At 40.1% G+C, this 25,310-nt stretch overlaps 1 protein-coding gene across 1 annotated transcript in view; it reads left to right on the top strand.

Annotated features, from left to right (window-relative positions):
- The window catches only part of PLEKHA7 (pleckstrin homology domain containing A7), a 291,060-nt gene that overhangs the window by 178,006 nt on the left and 87,744 nt on the right, over positions 1 to 25,310 (top strand). The window contains exons 5-7 of the mRNA XM_065403332.1: positions 18,756 to 18,867; positions 22,318 to 22,422; positions 24,271 to 24,343. Of these exons, the coding sequence (XP_065259404.1) occupies positions 18,756 to 18,867; positions 22,318 to 22,422; positions 24,271 to 24,343 (290 nt within the window). The remainder of the gene's footprint in view (positions 1 to 18,755; positions 18,868 to 22,317; positions 22,423 to 24,270; positions 24,344 to 25,310) is intronic.

Raw genomic sequence — 25,310 nt, 5'->3', positions numbered from 1 at the left:
CATCATCCCCTTGCAGAGAGATGAGTCCTGACGTAATCAAGGAGATCCAGACACCCTCCTCCCAGATACGACTATCTTAGGGACTGTTAGTACCTGATGCCATGGAGTCCCCCTCAACCAGTCCGCTCTTTGTACTGGCTATACTGGGGCCTGTGGGATCCATATGACAGACATCCCAGATCTGTCCACAAGTCTTACTGCACCTGTTCCACACACAATCTATCAGATTGATCAGAGTATGAAGAAGAGAAAATCGTTCTAGATCTACAGGCATCGATGAGGATCTAATCTTTTTCTCCAAACTAAGTGATCACCGTCTCCACTGGACAACCATAGGCAGTACCAAGAGCTCCTGCAAAGGATGGCAAATGACCTCCAGATCCCACTGGAAGAGGTCGTCCAAGATACCCAGCATCGGGTCCTTGACATCCTGCAGCCAATGAGTCCCAGCAAAATGGCTCTCCCAGTAAATGAGGGCATCATGGAACCAGACAAGGTGGTCTGTCATACCCCACTGTCCTGCGCCCCCACATCTTAAAGAAAGGTGCTATTTTATCCTGGCCAAAGGAGCTGAGTTTCTTTTCATTCATCCAGAGCCCAACTTGCTGGAGGTGCAGGTAGTCACAGACGGAGCAAGATTACAACACCCTAAAGCAACCCCATCTGACATGGGCTTGGAGAGGCTGTACCTTTCAGAAAGAAAGATATTCTCCTCTACAAGCTTGCATTTCTTACTGTTGAGGTTTGTTAGTGAAATATGATTTTAATAACTACTCCAGACTGACAGACTTTAAGGACAAACTTCCCCTAGAGGATAGGGCCTAATTTCAAACCTTAATTGAGGAAGGCAGACTAGTGGCAAAAACCTCCCTACAAGCTTCAGTGAATGCAATGGATATGGCATCAAGAGGGCTAGCCATTTGTATAGTTATGAGGTGAGTCTTGGCTTCACTCTTCAGGGTTCCTGTGGGAGATGCAGAGCACCATAGAGGATTTAGCATTCAGTGAGATTCAGTGAGTAAACTATCAGAGGGGTAGCCATGTTAGTCTGAATCTGTAAAAAGCAACAGAGGGTCCTGTGGCACCTTTAAGACTAACAGAAGTATTGGAGCATAAGCTTTCGTGGGTGAATGCCCACTTCATCAGACGCATCTGATGAAGTGGGCATTCACCCACGAAAGCTTATGCTCCAATACTTCAGTGAGTAAATTGAGTCCCTACAATCGTTGAAAGACTCTAGATCAGCCCTCTACTGCCTGGGAATTTACACCGCAGCCCTGAAGAGAAAACCCCAGAGGCAGAAGTATATGTCAGGACTGTCCCCTTCACAACCATTCTGCCGCCAGCTGAGCCTCCACTCAAGAGACGGAGAGTTCAAAGACCTCGATTTTCAGTCCCCTTTGCTGCTATGACCTCCACCCATTCCCATCCATCCACTAAGGGTTATTTTTGGCACCTTGGTTGAGAACCACCTGCCTTTATTGATGCCAATGACTTCTAGCATATCACCCCCATCTTTGGGGGCCATCTCTCACTTTTCACCCACAATTGGAACTCAATCACAACAGACAAGTGGGTTCTAAAAATCATCCACCATGGTTTTTCCATCAAATTCCTCTCCCTCTTCTCCTCCCCCACCCCCACCCCAGTCTCCTTTCCCAGCCCTTCTCCAGGGACCACTCTCAGGAGGAGATTCTTTGCCAGGAGGCGCATTTTTTCCCCCTTCAGCGCAGTACAATAGAACAAGTACCACCTTAGTATCAAGGGCAACAGTTATATTCTCCATACTTCTTAGTCCCAAAAAAGATGGCAAGTGGAGACCCATTCTGGACCTTTGACAACTCAACATCTTTATTTGAAAGTCAAAATTCAAGCTGTTTACACTAGCATCAAAGAATTCCCTCTCTACAGGAGGAAATATGGTTTGCAGCTCTTGACATAAAGGATGCCTGTTTTCATGTGGATATTCATTTATCCCTTGGAAAATGTCTCTGGTTTCTGGTAGGTCAGGAACACTGCCAGTTCAGAGTCCTTCCCTTTAGACTAGCAATAGTGCAATGGGTATTCACGAAGGTATTCTCAATGGTGCAGCCTAAATGAGACATCATGTCTACGTAGTCTTCTCATATTTGAATGACTGTCTCCTAACAAATCATTCCAACCACAAAATCAGGTTGGCAATTTTGTTCCTGCTCCATCTTCTAGTGGTGATGGGTCTATGCATAATCAAAGAAAAGTCCTCTTTGACCCCCCGCCATCCTGCCGCCCCAAGGAATGTTACGCTTTATTGGCATGACAGTGGACTCAATTTTAGCAAGAGCTTTCCTCCCAGCAGAAAGATTCCAATTAATGAGCAGATCATTTGCAATCCAAAAACTATAGTCAAAGGATGTCATTCCCTACTAGGCCACAGGACCTCATGTACTTTTGTGACACCATTCACTGGACTTCTTCTACGCTGCCTACAGGCCTGGCTCTGGTCTGTCTACTCATTAGACAAAAACCACTTGAACTCCAGAGTGACTCCAGAACTCCATAGCCTCTCACTTGGTGATCAAACCCAGAATGAGTACAAGTGAGAGTCCTCTAGATCCCTCCTACCCCTGATGCCACCATCATAACAGATCCATCCCTTCTGGGATGGGGTGCTCACCTGAACAACCACACTATACAAGAAAACTTGGACCCCATAGAAGGCCAGGCTGCATATCAACCTGCTGTAACTGCCTGACCTTTAGGGCCTTTCTCTTGCTCATACATTCACACAAATAATGTTGGACAATATCACCATGGTCCTTTTTATCTAAACAAGCAGTGTGGAGTAAGATCCCTTTCCCTTGGCCTGGAAACAGTCAGCTATGGAAATGGTGCATCAGAAACAATGTCACACTGCTAGCCACATACCTATCAGGTGTTCAGAATCTCTAGCTGACAACTTTAGCAAGCACTTTTCTGCAGAGCATGAGTGGAAGGTATATGACTCCATCCTGAGCAAGTTACTCACTCAGTGGGGAACACTGCAATAGGATCTCTTTGCATTCTGAATGAACAGAAAACTTCCCCTGTATTGGTCTCGAGCAGCTATGGGCCATGACTCCCAGGGCGATGCTTTTAGATTATCATGGGCAGATCAATTCAGATGTGCCTTTCCTTTCATCCCTCTGATACCACAGTCTTGAGAAAGATCCATTATGACATGGGCAGGGTCATTCTCATAGCACCCAGCTGATACAGACCGTTCTGGTTCCTGGGTGTTTTGACAATGTCAACCAATCCTCTTATCAAGGTCTGCCCCTTCCCAGAACTTGTAACTCAGGAGAATGGCAAAATCAGATACTCCAATCCAGACCTACTTCACTTCACAGCCTGTTCTTTGGATGGGCATCAGAACTAGAATGATCATCTTCAGAAGCCATTGGATCCATTTTCACTCAGAGCAGGAAAGATTCCATTAGGAAATGCTACCTAGTTAAAATGGAGATGCTTCTCTGCCTGGGCAAGGCACAATGAGTCTTACTCAGAATCTGCAGATATTCCAGTCATTTTAGATTATCTCCTGTTATTGGAGAACTCAGGTGTTTCCATTAGCTCATTGCAGGTCCATCTCTCAGCAGTCAGTGCCTTCCTTCCTCCAGTACATGGGGGTTCCATTTTTACCAATCCAACAACAATTAGATTCCTAAAGGGCCTAGTCAGGACCTTCCTTCCAGTGGTCATGCCTACACCTCAATGGGACCTCAATCTCATCCTGTCAATATTTACCAGACCACCCTTTGAATCTTTGGCCATGTGCTGTATGCCCCACCTTTCCATGAAGGTTGCATTTTTAGTTGCTATTACTTCAGCTAGAAGGGTGAGTGAGATGGGAACACTTATGGCTGACGCACCATACATTGATTTTTATAAGGGGAAGGTCTTTCTTTGTCTTAATCCTAAATGCCTCCCTAGCATAATTTTGGAATTCCAAGTCAATCAGCCTGTCCACTTACTGGTTTTCTTCCTAAAACCCCATGCTCCTATAGACAACAAAAGATTTCATTCTCTGGATGTCAGACGCACCCTGGCATTCTACCTGCAAAGGACCAAACCAATCAGAAAATCACCATGATTATTTGTCACTATGGCAGAAAGGTCACAAGGACAAGCAATATCTTCTCTGAAAATCTCTAAATGGATTTCCGGTTGTATTGTTTGCTTTCAATTAGTGTGTGTCCCTCCCCCGGAAGGAGTAAGGGCCCACTCCACAAGAGCACAAGCTGTCTCCACAGCATCTCTCCAGGAGATATGGACATATGCAGAGCAGCTACCTGGAGCTCTTTTCACACATTTACAAAGCTTTATGTGCTAGAGTAGGCCTCTGCTGCAGATGCAGCTATAAGGATTGCAGTTCTTCAGGTTTTACTGACTGCATCCTCACATCCCCCTCTGGTCTCAGTACTGCTTGTTAGTCACCCACGTGTGGAATACACATGGCGACCAGCCTCAAATAAGAAATGGAGGTTATGTACCTGTAGCTAGAAGTTGTTTGAGATGTGTGATTTCCGCTGTATTCCACTACCCACCCTTCTTCCCCTCTCCTTCGGATCTTTTTTGAGTTGCGATAAAAAAAGGAACTGTAGAGGCATCGGCCCATGCTGCCTCTTATGCCCTTGGTCTGTAGTATGAGGAGGACAACTGTGGATATGCAGGCGAACAAACACTGTTTACTAAGAATCTCTGGATTCAAGTGCATGGTGTACAGGTGTGCCCATGTGTGGAATACAGATAGGGACCACCATCTTAAAGAACTTGCAGTTACAGGTGAATAACTTCCATTTTTTAGAGACAGAAAAAATTAAGTGATATCCTCCCAAGTTTACTACTGCTAGAACCAGTACTATGCCTCTAGAATTGGAATTAACTTTCTTGAGTGTGCTGAATCTACCTTAGAAGGTAAAACAAATGCCAAATATACAGTACCAGCCTTAAAGGAATATGGTATAATAGTATAGTGAGAACTATAATAGGTGAAGTTACTAAACAGTTTCCATTCTCATCTTCTATCTTCAGATACTCCTGACTTTTTGGAATATTGGGCTAATATTTTTTCATGCTTGACCTCTGCTTGAAAATGAATTCTTAAGGAAAATTTGAGCAAAATTTGTATTTTTTTTTATATCAGCAGGACCGAAAAATATGTTTTTCATTGAAAAAATTTAGCTGCATAATTTTTAGACACAGCAACAGGAAAACGGGCTTAAGTTTGAAACCCTGATGAGATTTAGAAAACAGGCTGAGTCTAAAGGAAATCAGTTTGGTACTTTTAAGTTAGTTCATGTTTAATATCAGCAAGTCCTTAAATCAGTTCAAACTGGTTCAAAGTTAGGTCAGTTCTGTCTCCTAGACTGAGATGACCTTAATAGTTAGTTCTGAAAATGGAGAGTCATTACCAGATTCCTTCTGCTTAACTTGTGTCTTCCTATTCTCAAGCAAAATACCTAGCCCCTTTGCTGTTCTCCTAAATTGTGGTTTTTGGAATGTTCTTTGCAGTTTCTGATCTAAGGCCTTATACCAGCTTAAATCAATCTAAAGCCTTAGATTGCCTTCAGATACTTATGGTTATCTTACATTGTTGCAACCTGTTTGATAGTCTTAAGACTTTTGCATTATGGTAGCATGGCCAGTGTGCCATTGTACTGGGTGTTGTACAAACATATGACGTTCAGAGCTTGAAATCTAAGTGTAAGACAGTATACCACAATTAGATAAAACAGATGGAGGGAAGCACAAGCACAATACTGGTCAGGATCAAAAATCAAAAATGGGAGTCACAGCAAGCTAACTGCCTAACCGTTGACAAGGTTTTTTGTAAGCATCATGACAGAGAAGTTTTAAGGAGGGATTCAAAGGAGCATATTGAGATAGCATAATGAGGAAGCATGAGCGGGAACATGAAGGTGCTTATGGGAAGACTTTTTTAAATGAGCAATCAAGATTGGCATAATTTGCAGAATAGAGGTGGTAGTGACTTCTCTATACTTTATTAGAAATCACAGGAAGAGTGGAAATGTGACACTTATCACCCCTGTATTCACACCTTATACACTATTGTAATAATCTGTGTATAAAATATGCCTTGAGGTATCATTTGAAAAATAACAACTCATTGACCATTAATATACTTATTAAGAGCTATGGATATATGATAGAATTATGACTAAAGTGTGTTTAAACCAGGCATGGAACGCTGGTTGGAAAAACAGGCCTGCATCAGACAAAGGAATGTGTTTTACCCACATAGGAGTTACTGCCAAAGTACTTTGAAAGACAATGAGAACATATTTACATATTGCATAAATAGACTAGGGCTGTCAAGCGATTAAAAAAATTAATTGCGATTAATCGCACTGTTAAAGAATAATGGAATACCATTTATTTAAATATTTTTAGATGTTTTCTACATTTTCAAATATATTGAATACAAAGTGTACAATGTTCAATTTATATTGTTTTTGATTACAAATATTTGCACAGTAAAAAACAAAAGAAATAGTATTTTTCAATTCACCTAATATGAATAATGTAGTGCAATCTCTTTATTATGAAAGTTGAACTTACAAATGTAGAATTATGTACAAAAAAACTGCATTCAAAAATAAAACAGTGTAAAACTGTAGCGCCTACAAGTCCACTCAGTCCTACTTCTTGGTCAGCCAATCGCTCAGACAAACAAGTTTGTTTATATTTGCAGGAGATGCTGCTGCCCGCTTCTTGTTTACAATGTCACCTGAAAGGGACAACGGGTGTTTGCATGGCACTGTTTTTGCTGGCATTGCAAGATATTTATGTGCCAGATGCGCTAAAGATTCATATATCCCTTCATGCTTCAACCACCCTTCCAGAGGACATGCGTCCATGCCGATAATGGGTTCTGCTCGATAACGATCCAAAGCAATGCAGAACGACACCTATTTATTTTCATTATCTGAGTCAGATGCTACTCCATAGAATTCCTCTCCTTCCCTCCATACAAACTTCCTACCATTTGGGGACCCCTCTCACCAATTGATTCTTCAACAGGAGGCAAACTCTCTGCTACATCAGAGAGCAATAGAGAGCATCCCCCTCCCCCCCCCCCAGTACCAAGGGAGAGAGTTCTATTCTCCTTAATTCCTAATCTCCAGAAAGGGCGGGGAATGGAGACCCATTCTGGAACTTTGGCAGCTCAACATCTGCATCAGAAAGCTGAAATTCAGGATGCTTACACTGGCATCTATAATCCCCTCCCTTCAGGAGGTAGTGTGATACGCAATTCTCTACATGAAAGACACATATTGTCATGTGGACATTAACACAGGAAGTTCCTGCTCTCTAGGGTTGGCCTGGGTTGGCATTATCAATTCTATGTCCTTCTCTTTGGGCTTGCGACGGTGTTCAACATGTTCACAAATGTGTTCTTAGTGGTGGTGGCCCAGATCAGGTATGGGAACACCATAAACCCCTGGCATCTGGACAACTGACTCCTTGTAGGACAGTCTCGCCAAGAAGTTTTATCAGTGATACAGTCCCTTTGATGCCTTCTCACCACGTTCGGGGTCTGAATAAACGAAGACAAGTCCATTTTTGTCACCCACACAGACAATCCATTTTATAGGGATGTCAAGGCTGTATCCCTACTTTGAACTTTAGGGTACAAATGTAGGGGCCTGCATGAAGACTTCTAAGCTTAACTACCAGCTTAGTTCTGGTCCGCTGCCACCATCTTAAGAATTCCCTCCCTGGGAAGCCTTGAGAAACCTTTCACCAATTCCCTGGTGAATACAGATCCAAACTCCTTGGATCTTAAACAAGGAGAAATTGACCCTTCCCCCCTCCTTCCTTTCACCAACTCCTGGTGAATACAGATCCAAACCCCCTTTGGATCTTAAAACAAGGAGAAATCAATCAGGTTCTTAAAAAGAAGGCTTTTAATTAAAGAAAAAGGTAAAAATCATCTCTGTAAAATCAGTATGGAAAATAACTTTACAGGGTAATCAAACTAAAAGAGCTTAGAGGACTCCCCTCTGTCTTAGGTTCAGAGTGTAGCAAACAAAGATAAGCACTCTAGTAAAAGGTACATTTACAAGTTGAGAAAACAAAGTAAATCTAAGACGCCTTGCCTGGCTTTTACTTACAATTTTGAAATAAGAGAGACTTGTTTAGAAAGATGGGGAGAACCTGGATTGATGTCTGGTCCCTCTCAGTCCCAAGAGCGAACAACCCCTTAAACAAAGGACACACACAAAAGCCTTTCCCCCCCCCAAGATTTGAAAGTATCTTGTCCCCTTATTGGTCCTTGGGGTCAGGTGTCAGCCAGGTTACCCGAGCTTCTTAACCCTTTACAGGTAAAAGGATTTGGAGTCTCTGGCTAGGAGGGATTTTAGTACTGTATACAGGAGAGCTGTTACCCTTCCCTTTATAGTTATGACAAGGGACGTGGCTCAATTCCACCTCTGCACAAGCTTTTAGGGTGACCATATCACCACACTAAAATATCGGGACACATCTTCTTCTAGATTTAAATTAAAATATTTATCTGAAATGGAATATCAGCATTTTGATGGAATTTCAGCTAAATACCTATTTGAATCAGAATTTCATTACAGCTCTAGTGTGAACTGTTCTGCTCCGAGCGTAGCTGGGAAAAAAGATTCCGTAGAAGTGACGCTTGCTGTATAAATACTTGTTTTTCACAGTATTCCCAGTACAATCCCAGGAATAAAACTCTGAAATTACATTTTCTGTATGGAGTTCATCTCTGAAACTGAGCATTGTGCTATTGAAGTTGGACCTTTTAAAAATATGAACTTTGTCCTAAATATATTTAAGTACTACCTAAGAAAAAAGTACAAGCAACCTAAAAGTTCTTACTTTACTTCACCTCAAAGATCCTTTTTATATATTTGCATAGTAAGTATGGCTAAAGTTCATGAAAACACTCCTTTTAAATGCATGAATTTAAAATCAGGACTAAAAAATTATATTATGTAAAGCAGACTAGATCCAAAAAAAAGTTATTTTTGTTTTAAAACTGCTTTTATGGTGAAGCAGTGCTAAGAGCAAATATTCATAATTGTTTAAATATTTCACTTTATATTGCACTGATTTTCAAAAAGTTATTTTTACATGCATACTAATAAGAAGCAGGTGTTTTAACAGCTGCATGTTTGAAACTGAATCTGTTGTGAACTACTGATATTTGTGTTAGATGTTTTTAAAAGTTTCCACAGTGTATGGGTTAGTAGTACAATTGCATATGAAATCATGATAATTTGAGGTATGGAATACTTCAATACAAAATACAAGCACGTTTTTTGTGTTTTAATTATCAAGCCTGAGTTTTATCGTGCCTGTTTGCTTGTATTCTGTGTAACTGCAGTTGATCAAGCCAGTACACCACCCCTTGAGAGAGAGCCTTGTGCTTGTTTCATCCATTGCATTTGGTTACTATGGCAGCAAAAAATGGTGAATAAAACCCCCACCAAAACACCTGGGATATAGAAACATAAACTTAGGCTATTTAGTTTTCTGCCTAAAAGAGTAGAAGGTTTAATTAAATTAAAAGGTAGACAGATTAATTTGAAGCTGTTTTGATTCAGTAACAGAAGGTTGTTTGTGGCTTTTATTTATACAGGTTTTTTTCTGTGGGTTAAATGTTTGTATCTCTTTTAGGAAAACTGAATTAGCCATCTCATAGACATTAAACATTCCGGTTGCTGGTGAAAATGCTGCAGTATCGGATTTTGTTGTTTTGTAAAAACAAGTGAGGTTTGCCAAGAAATTCTTTGTAATCAATTAAATGTGCTCTCCATATAGATAGGAATGCAGTCTAAGTATGATGGGGAATGGCATAGTGAGTCAGGAGGTACTGTACCAAACGGCCTGCTTTCACAGGCTTTATATTGATTCACACAGGTCCAGAATGCCAACTGCAGCAAATGGCAGTTTTCCAAAAATGTGTGCCAAGTAAGGTGTAATCGTTTGGATTAGCTAACCTTCCCCTGAGTATGTGCCTGTGTGTGTGCTTGTATGATGGGAGAGAAAGAGAACTGAAAAAGTAAGTTGAATAACGTGGCACTGTTACGGCAGCGCAGCTGTTGTTGAATAATAGATATCATTAAATTCCAGTATAGGTGCATTTGAACTGATGATGTTGAATATGGATTATGGCTTTCTTTACTTATTTGTAAAAGTAACTTTGTTTTTAACTCTGTCAATGTTAATATGCTTGAGTGTTCCAGACAGTAAAATGGGATTGTCTCTACATATATTTCCTTTTTATTTAAAATAGTAACTGGCTAAGGATGTCCTCTTTGTTAATTGACAATTAAGAGACTTGCATTTGAGTGTTGTGCGTGGAATTGGGTTATGTTCTGGATTGATTTGGTTTTGATGAGCATGTAAATTCATCCTTGAAATGCCAGGTAGAAACTGATATGATTAATCCTTTCTTTTCGGTTGTTCTCATTAGCCCTTATATAGTTGCAGGTAGTTTGGATCAACACATGGGTGGCTCACAAGCCATTCTTTTAGCTGGAGAGTTATACATTTGTTTAATATTAATCAACTGGCTATTTTTCAGAAAAGTTTCCAACAGGGACATGGAAAAATAGGTCTTAATTATTTTAAAGGAATTACTACACTGACACAGGTACAGATTAAATATACCCTTTCTCTTTTATTCTCTCATGTTGTATTGGATTGACACCACATCCTGCTATTTTTTAATAACTACCTAGGATGTCTTAACAGGTGTCTTAATAATCTATTAGAATTCTTTGAAGGGGTCAACAAACATGTGGACAAGGGGGATCCAGTGGACATAGTGTACTTAGATTTCCAGAAAGCCTTTGACAAGGTCCCTCACTAAAGGCTCTTATGTAAATTAAGCTGCCATGGGATAAAAGGGAAGGTCCTTTCATGGATTGAGAACTGGTTAAAAGACAGGGAACAAAGGGTAGGAATTAATGGTAAATTCTCAGAATGGAGAGGGGTAACTAGTGGTGTTCCCCAAGGGTCAGTCCTCGGACCGATCCTATTCAGCTTATTCATAAATGATCTGGAGAAAGGGGTAAACAGTGAGGTGGCAAAGTTTGCAGATGATACTAAACTGCTAAAGATAGTTAAGACCAAAGCAGACTGTGAAGAACTTCAAAAAGATCTCACAAAACTAAGTGATTGGGCAACAAAATGGCAAATGAAATTTAATGTGGATAAATGTAAAGTAATGCACATTGGAAAAAATAACCCCAACTATACATACAATATGATGGGGGCTAATTTAGCTACAACAAGTCAGGAAAAAGATCTTGGAGTCATCGTGGATAGTTCTCTGAAAATGTCCACGCAGTGTGCAGAGGCGGTCAAAAAAGCAAACAGGATGTTAGGAATCATTAAAAAGGGGATAGAGAATAAGACTGAGAATATATTATTGCCCTTATATAAATCGATGGTACGCCCTCATCTCGAATACTGCGTACAGGTGTGGTCTCCTCATCTCAAAAAAGATATACTGGCACTAGAAAAGGTTCAGAAAAGGGCAACTAAAATGATTAAGGGTTTGGAACGGGTCCCATATGAGGAGAGATTAAAGAGGCTAGGACTCTTCAGGTTGGAAAAGAGGAGACTAAGGGGGGATATGATAGAGGTATATAAAATCATGAGTGATGTGGAGAAAGTGGATAAGGAAAAGTTATTTACTTATTCCCATAATACAAGAACTAGGGGTCATCAAATGAAATTAATAGGCAGCAGGTTTAAAACAAATAAAAGGAAGTTCTTCTTCACGCAGCGCACAGTCAACTTGTGGAACTCCTTACCTGAGGAGGTTGTGAAGGCTAGGACTATAACAGAGTTTAAAAGAGAACTGGATAAATTCATGGGGGTTAAGTCCATTAATGGCTATTAGCCAGGACGGGTAAGGAATGGTGTCCCTAGCCTCTGTCTGTCAGAGGGTGGAGATGGATGGCAGGAGAGAGATCAGTTGATCATTGCCAGTTAGTTTCACTCCCTCTGGGGCACCTGGCATTGGCCACTGTCGGTAGACAGGATACTGGGCTAGATGGACCTTTGGTCTGACCCGGTACGGCCTTTCTTATGTTCTTAACAGGTTTATGAATCATTGCCATGTAAACATTGGAAAAAAAATGTTAATCATTCCAACACTGAGCTTTTCATTTTGTTTAGAGAGAGATTATGTGGTAATACAAACATCAAATGTCTCAATTTAGCAAGGTGTTACCGTATTGCACAGTAAGCCTCTTTATACAATGCAGGAAGTGTAGTTTCCGGTAATTTGATTAAATTGAGTGAAACTACTGACTCGACTCAGATTTATCAAATCAAGCATGTCTATTAAATGTCAGTATTAAAAGCAAGTTTGACAGGTGTGCAGTGGTTTTTTTTGGTCAGGCAAATGTACTTCGAGCTAAATCTTCAAAAGGACTTAGGTGCCTAAGTCCAACGTTTTGGTACCACTGGGATCCTCTGACCCCCCACTCAGCTTCTGCCTAATTTTGTAGGCACCTACATTTCTGCTATTTAATGTTCTCATGGCATGTAAGTTTCTCACTGCTGTCTAATCCTAGGCACCTAGAAGCCTATCTCCCATCTAAACCCCATTAGCGTCCTTAGATGAGGCATTGTAGGACCTGATCTGGTAGGCATTCTCCAAAGCACATCTAAACTCACAAGTAGGTGATGGTAGGGGTGCCTGCCTTAAACTTTTAGCTCAGTGAATGTGGGGAGACCCCAGTTCAATTCCACATTTTGTCTGATGTGGAGAAGTCTCCCACTTCTCAGGAAAGTAGCCTAACTACTGAGCCATGGGATATATATGGACTATGGGTAAGGGTATCTCAGTCTCTCTTGTTGGAGTTGTTCCACTGTGGTTAGCCTAGTGGTTAAAGCACTCACCTAAGAATTGGGAGACCTAAGTTCAAATCATTTCTGAAGATTAGGCAGACGGGGGGAATTGAACCTGCATCTGCCACATCAATGGTTTGTGCTCTAAGCTGAGCTAAAAGTTTATAAGGGAAGAGAAGGCAAAAGAAACCAGCTTAGACTTTTTCTTGGGATTTCACAGTACAGTCAGGGAACTGCAGCCTGAAAGCAAACCTGTCAGAAAGGAGAAAGATGCATGTCTGCACCCAAGACAGTCGATGGCTGGGGTGCTGGAGCCAAGAATGGGGACCCTTGCTGACCCATAGAGTGGGACTACAGGTACAATTACTCTGTATTGTGACACATAATGCCTAATCTAAAGGTATTGTTACCATGGGAGAATGGTCCAGTTAGTTTTGATTTTTAAATAAGTTAGATTGTGTGTGTGTGTGTGTGTGTGTGTGTGTGTGTGTGTGTGTGTGTGTGTGTGTGAGAGAGAGAGAGAGAGCATGCACAGCTGGCCAACCATTATGGGCGGTGGGTATCATAGGCTAGGGAAGGCTGTGCCTTCCCAAACAGCCAGGCGTGGTCCCACCCACACTCCACCCCCAGGCCGCCTCCGGCTTCCTGCTCTGGCCCACTCTTCCCAGATCCCCTGTGCAGTGGCTCGGGCTGGTGCTGGTGCTGGGGACCGCTCTCCCAGCGCGCTGGGGCTGCGGGGTGTGTCTGGCTGGGGCCGCTCTGCCTGCCCTCCTGGCACTCCAGGGCTGGGGCTGCACTGCCTGCCTGCCCGGTGCTCTGGGGCTGAGCTGCACTGCCTGGCCACCCGGCACTCTGGGGCAAGGTATCGGCTGGAAGGGATGGAGCTGGGGGCTAGCCTCTCCCAGCCAGCAGTCCACGTGCCGCCCATGCCAACCATATGTATTCCATGGCTTTCCCAGTCTTTAAAACTTCCTAATTTGTGATTTGGGTTAAATTTTGGATTTTTTTAAAGCCCCAAACTGTCATAAAAAAACCAAGAGATTAATTTCTTCAAGGCCCAGCCAATTTCCTGAGAAATGCCCACTCTCTTTGTAAATCTTGTATTTTATTTTTAGTGGCCATCTTGGTGCTCTTAAATCTAGTGCTTTAAATTATTTTGGATGAACATGTGATGAAATGCAGGATACCTTAACATCTTTACTGGAAATAGGCTGGAATCTCCTGCTAGGTACAAGAACTAGAAAAATGAGGGTGAGGAGTATGGAGAAGGACATGTTCAAATTAAGCCTAAAAAAAGATTCAGAGGTACGAAAAGGTCAACTGAGGTCTGCAATCTCCACGTCCTGTAAAATGTACCTTAGAAAGAGGAGAATAGGGAATCTAATGAGAAGCAGAAAGTAAAGGTTAATGGTTCACAAGAGGGTACGGCAAAATTGTATATATAGAACATCTCAAAACTCCCTGCTAAAACTGGACACTAAAGCTGACAAAATACTGAAAAAAGGGTATCTGCAAGGCAAGCAGAACAGACTGGGAGATCAAGCTGTCAGGCATACAAGACAGGCAGAGGTTGTAAAGGCTGCATGAAGCTTAAAGAGATTATTTTAAGGGCTCTAAAATCCTCTTCTTCCCAAACCTGACCCTACTTACAAAGGCTAGAAGGAAAGGCTTGATGTCAGGCATTTGAAACAGAGGGAATCAATGTTGCACTGTTATTTCCTCCAAGCTTAATTTAAATTACATGTTCAGAAATAGTCTCTCTCTTTTGGGACTTCAAATCAGCCGAGAAACTGTTGGACAGGTAATCATTCAGGATGGAATAACTGGTGTAATTTAGGAAGAGCTGATGGTGGCTGACCTCTTGTCTTGAATGAACACCTTGTGGCAGACTGCTCTGATGGCAAACTGTTTTCCTCTGATTGTTTGCTGTTTTGTATGAGTGATAATGCTCAAAATGCTACTGTTCCCTGTTGTACTTAGTATTTGACTGAATATCTCTGGCAGCAATGTTTAGGGTGGGTAATTTGCCAAAGTTTTTATGTAAATTTTAATACATGCATTTTAAGATTAGAGTGGGAGAAATTCATAGATTGTCATTAACCTGTTTGCACTGTTAATCATTTTTGTTGTAACTGTGGGTGTGTTTACAAAGCAACTAGACACCCGTGGCTGGCCTGTGCCAGCTGACTTGGGCTTTGGCTGTGGGTCTGTTTCATTTCTGTGTAGACTTCCGGGCTTGGTCTGGAGCCTTCCTCTGTGACCCTGCAAGGTGGGAGGGTCCCAGAGCTCAGGCTACAGCCCAAGTCCAGAAGTCTACACAACAATGAAACAGCCCCGCAGCCCAAGCCCTGCAAGCCCAAGTCGGTTGGCATGGACATCTAGTTGCTGTGTAGACATACCCTTAATTGCCACTTGTCTAACAAGTTACCTTCATTATAGTTGAGCAAACTGCATTGTATTTTAATGTTTCAGACAGTACCACGTAGGCTCTTTAAATCCTTGGAACAAGAATGGTCTTGTCTTTAAATCACAGTTCTGAGAGCCAGAGCTGGGAATTGAAGCTGGCTGCAAAAGGGGAATCCCTCTGTGAACATGTTCATGTTTTTGGGAAAAGTATTGCCCTGTAGAGGGACAAATGTCAAAAATCTGAATTTTTTCATAGAAAGGGCTTTAAAAAAGGGGGGAGGAGGGGAGAGAAGGAAACAGATTTTTTCAGCTTCCTAGTGCCCTCAGGGAAGGCTCTTGTCAGTTTAACTTGTGAAACTGTCAATAGTCTTCCATGCTGGCTGCCAGAGAGGCAGAGTGCTCTGTGCCTCAGGTTCCTCATCTTGAAATTGAGAGAATTCTTATTTCATCAGTGGCGGCATTGGTGCTCTGAGGTGAAATTAATTAATGCTTCTATAGTGTATGAGATCCTCTTTGGTTCGAAGGGGCTATGTAAGTGTAAAATATACAACAGTATTAGGAATATTGTTATTACGGCTGCCACCACTACTACCACCGGATAGCTTCCTCGCCTGGTATGCTTTTACTAATACCAATGTGCTAAGTACACCTCTACCCTGATATAACGCGACCCGATATAACACTAGTTCGGATTTAACGCGGTAAAGCAGCGCTCCAGGGGGGCGGGGCTGCGCACTCTGGCGAATCAAAGCAAGTTCGATATAACGCGGTTTCACCTATAACACGGTAAGATTTTTTGGCTCCCGAGGACAGCGTTATATCGGGGTAGAGGTGTATAGACAGACAAAAAGTTAGCTCTTTTTGTTTAAAATATTTTTCGCCTGTATATTACTAAATAAATGTAGAAGATTGTATGTTCTGGTAGTTTTGTGAATAGTTGAGGTCTGCTGCTTGAGAATTTATCGCATATGGTCTGTTACTACATTAAAAAAAATCTTGGTTTTTTTTTTAAGTATATTTCATTTAACTTTACTATGTTAACAAACAAGTTCTGTCTTGATCCTGGAACAAGATAATTGACTTCTTGCATCAATACAATTATTTTTTTACTGTTGGCAATCCTCTTGTCCTCCAGTGACCTAGTCTTACTAATCCCACCTTCCTTCAAACCAAATAATAATTCTTTATTGCTTCCTGTTTGATGTCACCTCCCTCCCTCTGTCCCTCTTTCTATCTGAACAATCAACTCTCCTGTGGCATAAACAACAGACCTAGCAAAAAAGTTTTGGACTTTAATTAGCGTACCAGACCTAGCAAAAAAGTTTAAATGACACTGCCATATCAATCTCTTCTTTTCCCACTCACCTACATCTGTATAACTAATATACTACAGGGCATAAATATGTAAAAAGCACAAAACCATTTAAACAAAATTGATACAGACCCAGAAACTCAACTGAGGAAAGTTGATGTATAACTAGAACACAATGAGTTTAAAACAAATCTGTAAGATCATAAGAGTAGTTAATAAAATTACCATGTTTTTATTTGATGATAACCAGTTAGCAAAAAAATCCTAATTTTTTAAAATATTCCATATGACAATTTAAAACTGAAAACACTTTGTTCTGAAGACTTGTTTAAATCTGTTCAGAATATCAGTTAAGCAGAATTCTGAAATTTTCCAATATAGAAAACTAAGCAGAAATGTTAAGATTGTCCCTTTTGTGTTTTTTCAGGTCACTTTACAAGAGAAAATTACAATATGGCATAACTTTCTCCTCTTTTGTTCTACAGAAAGATTAGGGCAACTGAGAGAGACAAAGGAATGTAGAAATTTTTAATGTTTCTCTTCATTTACTTTGACTAAGGTTAAAAGTGCCTAAGTCACTTTTGAAAATGGGGGTTAAGCTTTAGCTCTCTGTGCATCACTTTCCTATCGCTGTTCCTTTACCTATTTAAATTGTAAACTCCTCAGAGCAGGGGCTGTCTTGTGTTTGTACAGTGCCTTGTGCAATGGGGCTTTGATCTTGCTTGTGGTCTCTAGCCGCTACCATAATACAAAAAATAATAATATTTTTTCTTCATTGCAAAATTATTACATAATATGATCCTGGCCACTGTTTATTTTACAGGCTTACTCCATCCAAGGGCTGGAGTAGCTGTAACATAGACCTTAAAGGTGTAACCTTAGTGCATACATTAATATGAATATTCTCTTGCTTGCACCAGCTAGAAGAGATGTTCTGTATTATCTCTGGCTGCTCAGCCTCATGTTCATGCTTTCGTCAGGCTAAATGCTTGTTGTCAAAGTTGGTATTTTGGCTAGATCACTGGTACCAAGTTAAGATGAATTTAAACGGGAAAGACGATGTTGCATTTAGGTGATTAGTGGCAATAGAGTACAACCGCAGCTTAGTTAAATGGATGACACAACAAGCTTGGCATTTTCCTGAAAAAGAAATGCACCCAGCCAAAGGTATATTGTGAATGCTGTTGGAATAAAAGAATGTGTGAAGATTTTTTTCATGCCACAAGCAAAGGCAGACATATTTGTGCATTTGAAATATCTTACTTTTTTTTACTGAAGGTAAAGCTATGAAAATAGATCATTTGGCTTCTACACACAGAGTAAACCATTGGACCAAATCGAATAGAAGTAGTTGAGTGTGCTCGTCTTGGCTTGGTATATGGCTGCTGTGCAGAGTAAGAAGTGTACATTTCTTGTGAGGAATAGGTTTGGTGATAAATATCTGTAAGGAGTTCCTCCTCTAGGGTGTTGGCTTTTTGTTTTGTCCTTAAGGGACATGTCCATTTCATTCAATGATACATTATAAATATTAGCCATCTTCTCTCTCTGGGTAATGCGGAGGATCTGACCTTTAATTTTATTAATCAGATTGGATGATTCTGTGTGGGCACAGGGCTCTGCCCTTGTGAAACAACTTGCAGCGTCGAGGCCTATGAAAGCATAACACTTAGACTTTCAGCTTCTGAATGAAATACAGGCTGTATGACAATCAAGTCTGAAACAATGTTTTGCTGAGAAAATTCCACAGAATTTTAATATGCACCCTTTGAGGATAACTTTTAATTTTCCAGACTAAAATAATATATTTTTCAAATATTTTGTTGATATTTTCCCTTCAACTTATCTGTTACTACCTGTGGTTAACTATATATGGTTAATGGTTAGCTAATGATTATCTATGTATATTTCAGCTCCTTTTTACAGACATTAGAAAAATGTTACAATGTGTGGAATAGTGTATCATACTACTGTTACTTTTTTGTTACCAATAAAGAATTATGAACCACTAAATACTATTGGCAATATCTTCTTAGAAAAGACCTAGTACCAAAATGATGGGTGTTCCAATTGATCCTTTAAGTGTGTATATATAAAAAAGCAAAATCTGATTGTTTTAAATAATGTGTTTTAAAAATACTTTTTCTTTCTTTTCTAGGCAGAATTCACACATGTCCAAGCAACAAGTAAACCAAAGACCCTCAAGCATGGTCAGTGAAACATCCACTGCAGTAACTACATCCACTGTAGATACAAAACCTGGCTCCAAGGTAAGACAAAAGTCGTATAATTTGGTCTGGTGGTAAAACCCTGGATTCCTTGAAGTCAAGGGGAATTTTGTTACTGAATTCAGTGAAGTCAGGATTTCACACTGGAAGTCTAATAATGGTTTTCCAGGGAATGACGATATTAAAATATCTTCCACCCATGCAAAATTGGGGAAAAAAACAAGAATAACTAAATAAGCTTTGGACAGCTCGGAAGCCCCCAAGTAGATGACAATTTTAGGTGAGTATGTGAAAGTTATTGATGAGATGAAATGCAGAGTTTGAGAGGTTCCTAAGGAGTGGAAGTATGTGTAAGTAATACTGGTATTCCCACGGGTCATATGATTGTCCAAAGCACTTCAAAATCACCTGCAAAATAGTGGAAATATTAACTTGGTCTTCCACTTAATTTCCCTTTAGTTCTCATCACTTCCTCTTCCTTTTTCTTAGGCACTTCTCCACTTTAGCCTCATGTATCATTAGTGCTTGCACCACTACTATATTTGGAATATTTAGATTACAAAAATAATAGAAAAAATCAACAAGCAGAACTGGTACAGAATATGGCAAAAATGATCATCTTTCTGAGGGTACAAAATATACCTGTGCTTTACTTTAGTAAACCCAAACTTACTTTAGTTGCATCTCCAAGACTACAGTAAATTAAAAAATAGAAGATGAGGGGAAGGGGGAAATGACTATAAGGAAGCAAAAATAATAGGAGAGCTAGCTAAGAAATATAAATGAAGCCTTAAATTTGTCTGTGGCCTTTTCACTTCTCAAACCTTCTTCATTGGGAAGGTGTAAAATCTGTTAAGTATCTAAGTCAGTGATACTCATACCTCAGTGGTTCAGGACCAAAATTAGCTATCAACATTACCCAAAAGAGCCACAATATTGTGAATTCATTGTTTCATTTACACACTAAAGAGCCACTTGTGGCTCACAAATCTCAGTCTGAGTATCGCTGATCTAAGTAAAAGAAGAAAGGGTTTCGCCAAATTGTAAAGAATGTTTACTGAGTTAACCTCTTTGTTATTGTGGCATCAGCTGAAAACTTGAGTTCTGTTGTATTATTTTTCTTGGCTGATTACTGGGGAGAAGTAAGTCATTTAATGAAAAACTCAAAAACACTTTTTAGATCCAGAGTGTAATAATGCAATTACAGGTTACTAGACCAATGCACATGTTATTATATGGCAGTCATTAGTATTACATTTAAAGCCAAACGTGTTAACAATAAAAGTATACTAATAGATGGATTTTTCATCTTAAAATAGTAAGCTTAAATGTCCACTTGAGGTACATGGTAAATTCTTTCAGTCACAGTTGTGAATACTTACATGTTTATATTTATTTTATTAACTTCCTTATGACGATTTTTTTAAATGCCATTTAATTTTTAAAATTTTGCTTTTGTTGATTATGGTAGAGACAATTAGTGACACTGCCAAAATTGACAGACTTAACAGTTTACCTAATGTAAGTAACTTTGGTGTGTAGAACTCTGTTGTAAGGTAGGAAGGAGACTTTTCTCACCCCCTTCTCCAATTTGCCAGTAACTGATGTCCAACATCACCTTACAACATCCTTCAGTCTTTCTCTTTGCCCCATGAGGAACTCTACTACAGTTCTGTCTGCATCCTAGAGATGAGATGAGCCTGTGTGCTCTTGGCAGCCTACCAGGTGCAGCATTTCCCCCGATGCAGCAGCATGGGCTCTGGTACAGAGCTGGGCGAACTGGTTGGGTAGAATCTCTTCTGCTTCTCGTCCTCCTCCAGTAAGATTTACTGAGGTCCTCTTTACTCTAAGTCCTTTTTACCTCACCTTTGCTTTGCCCCACAGAGATTCTTATTTATCATCGGGATCTTCTCCCTTGTGGAACCTTTTGCTTCCAATAATCTACTTGTCTTCAGGAGGAGGGGGGACAACACGACATCCAAGGTCTTAATGGAAGCTCAGATCCACTCTTACTCAGAGCTAGACTTAATTATTCCATGCATCCCTAGCAGTTCAATCACTCCTGCTCCTTCACAGACTCAGAAGTGGACATTTTTGGCTACCTCTCAAACAAACAAAGATTTTCTTCCCCCTTCCCAAGGATCACTTGGGCAGTATTGAGCAGCAGTGAGAATCTCTGGACAAACATTAGGGCATTCCGAATTCATGTAAAGATAAGACACTAAGTATCATATTATACCGTCAGAAGAACATAAGAATGGCTATACTGGATCAGAGCAATGGTCCATCTAGCCCAGTATCCTGTCTTCCAATGGTGACCGGTGCCAGGTGCTTCAGAGGGAATGAACAGAACAAGGCAATTATTGAGTGATCCATTCCCTGTCATCCAGCCCTAGCTTCTGGCAATCAGAGGTTTAGGGACACCCAGAGCATGGGGTTACATCCCTAACCATCTTGGCTAATAGACGTTGATGGACCAGTCCTCCATGAACTTATCTAATTCTTTTTTGAACCCAGTTATATTTTTGGCCTTCACGTCCCCTAGCAATTTAATTCTTCAGGTTGACTCTGTTGTGTTGTATGAAGAAGTATTTCCTTATGTTTGCAGGGAACATACAACATAACCTGTCAAACATAACTTGCTGTCTACTAATTTCATTGGGTGACCCCTGTTTCATGTGTTGTGAAGGGGTAAATAACAGTTCCTTATTCACTTTCTCCACACCATTCATGATATTATAAACCTCTATCATATCCCCCCTTAGTCGTCTCTTTTCTGTGCTGAACAGTTCCAGTCTTTTTTAATCTCTCCTCACATGGAAGCTGTTCCATACCCCTAATAGTTTTGTTGCCCTTCTGTAGTTTTTCCAATTCAAATGTATCTTTTTTTTTTTTTTAGCTGGGGGTGATCAGAACTGCACAGTGTTCAAGGCACAAGGCGTACCATGGATTTATGGCATTATGATATTTTCTGTTTTATCTATCCCTTTCCTAATGGTTCCTAACATTGTTAGGATTATTGACTGCCACTGCACATTGAGCAGATGTTTTCAGAAAACTGTCCACAATGACTCCCAAGATCTTTCTTGAGTGGTAACAGCTAATTTAGACCCCACTGCTTTGCATATATCATTGGGATTATGTTTTCCAATGTGTATTACTTTGCATTTATCAACACTGAATTTCATCTGCCATTTTGTTGCCCAGTCGCCCAGTTTTTAAGTTGGAAAAGTTGGACACCAACACTGTTATGATTCAGATGAAATTGGAACAGCATTTGGTACTGATATGTTGATGATAATGGGAAGCTGACTTTCCTCAACTACTTACTTACTTAAATACTATTGCCAATACATATGTGCCTTTGAAGAGTGCTAGAACTATTTCATTACTGTGTAAAAAAATATGAAACGATGCCTCTGTTATTTGTAGTCTGACTGATGTGACTCTAGTACAGTATGTTTAGTACTATTGTAACGTGCTTCTTTTCAGGTTTTAAAATCTGGCAATAAAGTTCACAGCTTTGGAAAGAGGGACCAGTCTATCAAGAGGAACCCTAATGTTCCTGTTGTGGTGAGAGGCTGGCTACACAAACAGGTGTGTGAGAGATTATATATTTCTCTCTTTGTATTGCGGAATGTACAACAGAATATATCAGATAGCTATGAAAGCTTTTTAGATAACAGTAAAAGAATTGAAGGGCCTGAATTTCAATTTTGTGGAACACCTGAAGCTACCATTGACTTCAGTAGAGAGTTCGCTTGCTCAGCACCGCTAAAAGTCAGGCACTTAAGTTTTCAATAGAGGTTTGATTTGAACATGGAAAAAATGAGAGAAACGCTATAGTATGGTTTAAGTGTGGAAGCCACAACTTTATTTTAAACTGCTACCTAACTCTGGTAACCACTGCACACTACCTGGCAGGGTTATTCCAGTGTGGCTCTCAACTGGCACCGATGACCCTACTGTGTCTAAATCTGAGTGTGATTATAAAGGCCTGCCAGTGGATTCTGACTCAAACCCAGAGTCCTGACTCCTTCCCATCCTCCACTGTAGAGGTAGGAGGGATAAGATAAAGGGAGCCACAAGCTGAGCGAGACAGAGGCCAGCCCTCTCATCATGTATTACCATACCAGGACTATTGCCTGAGCAGCCCACTCTAGGTTACAGGGACTTTAGTCAGATCCTTTTTAACCCACCAATCATACTGGAATCTGCCAGCGTTGCAGCAGTTGTAACCTAAATGCCCCAGAACAAGACCTCCTGGATGTCATAGTAAGTGGAAAAAAATCCACACAGCAGTTTGCCAGTTTTGCCATATGAACAAATTCCCTTCCATATCCTACACTGCTGATCAGCCTAGCCCCCACCATCACTGGAGATCTATCAGTTAGATTAAAAGGCGGCGAGGATGGGAGCCCTTGATGGCTAACCTCTCTAGGTAATAAACTGTATCAACTCACATTCCACTACCAGCAAAGGGGAGCTAGTATCCTGGCCCCGGTAGCACCCCAGTGCCCAGTGGCAGCTGCAGTGGGTGAGGCAGGCCCCAATAGTCCAGATCATAAAGGCCTTTTCCTTTTGTTCCAGTATGGAACTGACAGTTTTGTTCTTTTTAACTTATAAAATCTTATCTTAAATCAACAATCCACACATGGTTAAGAGGTGTCAATTCATCCTAAAATGTATTGACAATGTTCAAAACCCCTTTCTTTCCTAAAACATGAATTATTTCATACAAAAAAATTAAATTGTAATTGCTTTTCAAATCTCTGTGCTATAGCTGATAATACATATTCTGTTTAAAATCTTCTCAACTGCTTAAGGCCTCATAGGCTATAGTGTATTCGAAATAGATTTTTTAAGTTACATTGAAGGTTAGTGACAAAGTCTTCTAGGAAGTGTGTCTTAGCCTTTTTGTGTTTTCTATGAATTTTGTCTCTTGATTTATTTACTGTTTTTTATGCTTTTCTGTGCTGTTCCACTAAGTTTTCCCTGTTCACTCCGCTTATATGCTGATACTCATCTCTGTCAAGAAGCAATCCTTGGAATGAGTATCACTTCCTGATACACAACTAATTATCCTAATTACCTGATAAATCTGTGAGGAAAATATATGGTAGCTACCCATACTGCGCAATCCATGTACCCTTCAGATTTTAGATTAGTTAGAGAATAAAAATAATTTTTTTGAAAATTGTCCTGGATAGCATAGGGAAGCTTTGTCCTGTAACTAGATATTAGCCTTGATGATTCTATCATTGCATAATGTTTCTCCAAGCACAAGTACAATATTTATTTTTGTAATTATTAATATTGTATTTTGGGATATCTCTGGTAATCTGTTAATTAGTAGAGCACTGTAGGAATTAGATAATAAAACAGACACTATATGAGCTTTTATTTGAACTGAAAGAAATTGTATTAAATTCCTTGCTTTTGCAGGATAGCTCTGGAATGAGATTATGGAAAAGACGATGGTTTGTGCTGTCTGATTATTGTTTGTTTTACTACAAAGGTGAGTAGACAATGTAGTGGTTTTCAGAGTTTTCATGAAACTGAGGCCATTGTGAAAAATGTTCTAATTTGCTCTTCAGAACTTCTCTTTAGAGCTAAAATAAACTGTTAAACTTTTTCGCCGCTGTTTACCCTTCAAACAATTGTTTAACATTAAATTGTGACTCAAACCCTCATTAGAAAGCAACATTACTGTTTGCTTGCTTGCTTGTATTGTATTGGTTTGTCACACTTATTGGAATAAAGTTATGGTTAAGATATCGGTAGTCCAGAGACGTGTGTTTCGAGCAGTGATATAGACGATAGATGATGTTGCTTTGTATTTTTATAGCACTTTACATGTTCAAAGCACATTTCCAACATTAATAAACATGTAGGAAGGTAAGTATTTGTACAGCTGGAAAAAGAATGAGATTGTGATTTGCCAAAAGCCAGACAATCAGTGGCAAAGTCTGGATTAGAACCCATGATACCTGACTCTTGCTCCAGTCTTTAACCACTAGGTTTTTTGTATGATCTTTGGTAAGTCACACAACTTCTCTATGCCTTAGTTTGTTCCTGAATCGAATGGGGATAGTACTTCCCTAACTCACATGGATGTTGAGGTTAAGTACATTGTTTGTAAAGTGCTTTGAAATATTTGGAAGGTTTTATAGAAGTGCAAAGTATTATTTATTCATATTTATGGCTATTGTTCCTCTATGTAGTGCCAGTAATAATGAATGTTCATTAACTATAGTAATTATTTGGTTAGATGTAAGAATCACTGAGTGAAATTATTTTAGATTATCATAATGGTCTATTCTGGCCTTAAAAAAAAAAAAAAAAAAAACTAAGAATGTTTACTATATATTGATCTGAGAACATTGCACACATGAGTGAGGAAAAAGACAGGAAGGAAGAAGAAACAGGACAACATGGGTGGCCAGTCCCCATGCATGGGGCCTTACTAGGAATGGATCCAGAGG

Source organism: Emys orbicularis, chromosome 4 (assembly GCF_028017835.1).
Source record: "Emys orbicularis isolate rEmyOrb1 chromosome 4, rEmyOrb1.hap1, whole genome shotgun sequence".
Classification (NCBI taxonomy): Eukaryota; Metazoa; Chordata; order Testudines; family Emydidae; genus Emys; species Emys orbicularis.
The sequence above is the reverse complement of the archived record's forward strand: the minus strand, read 5'-3'. Positions and strand labels throughout refer to the sequence as shown.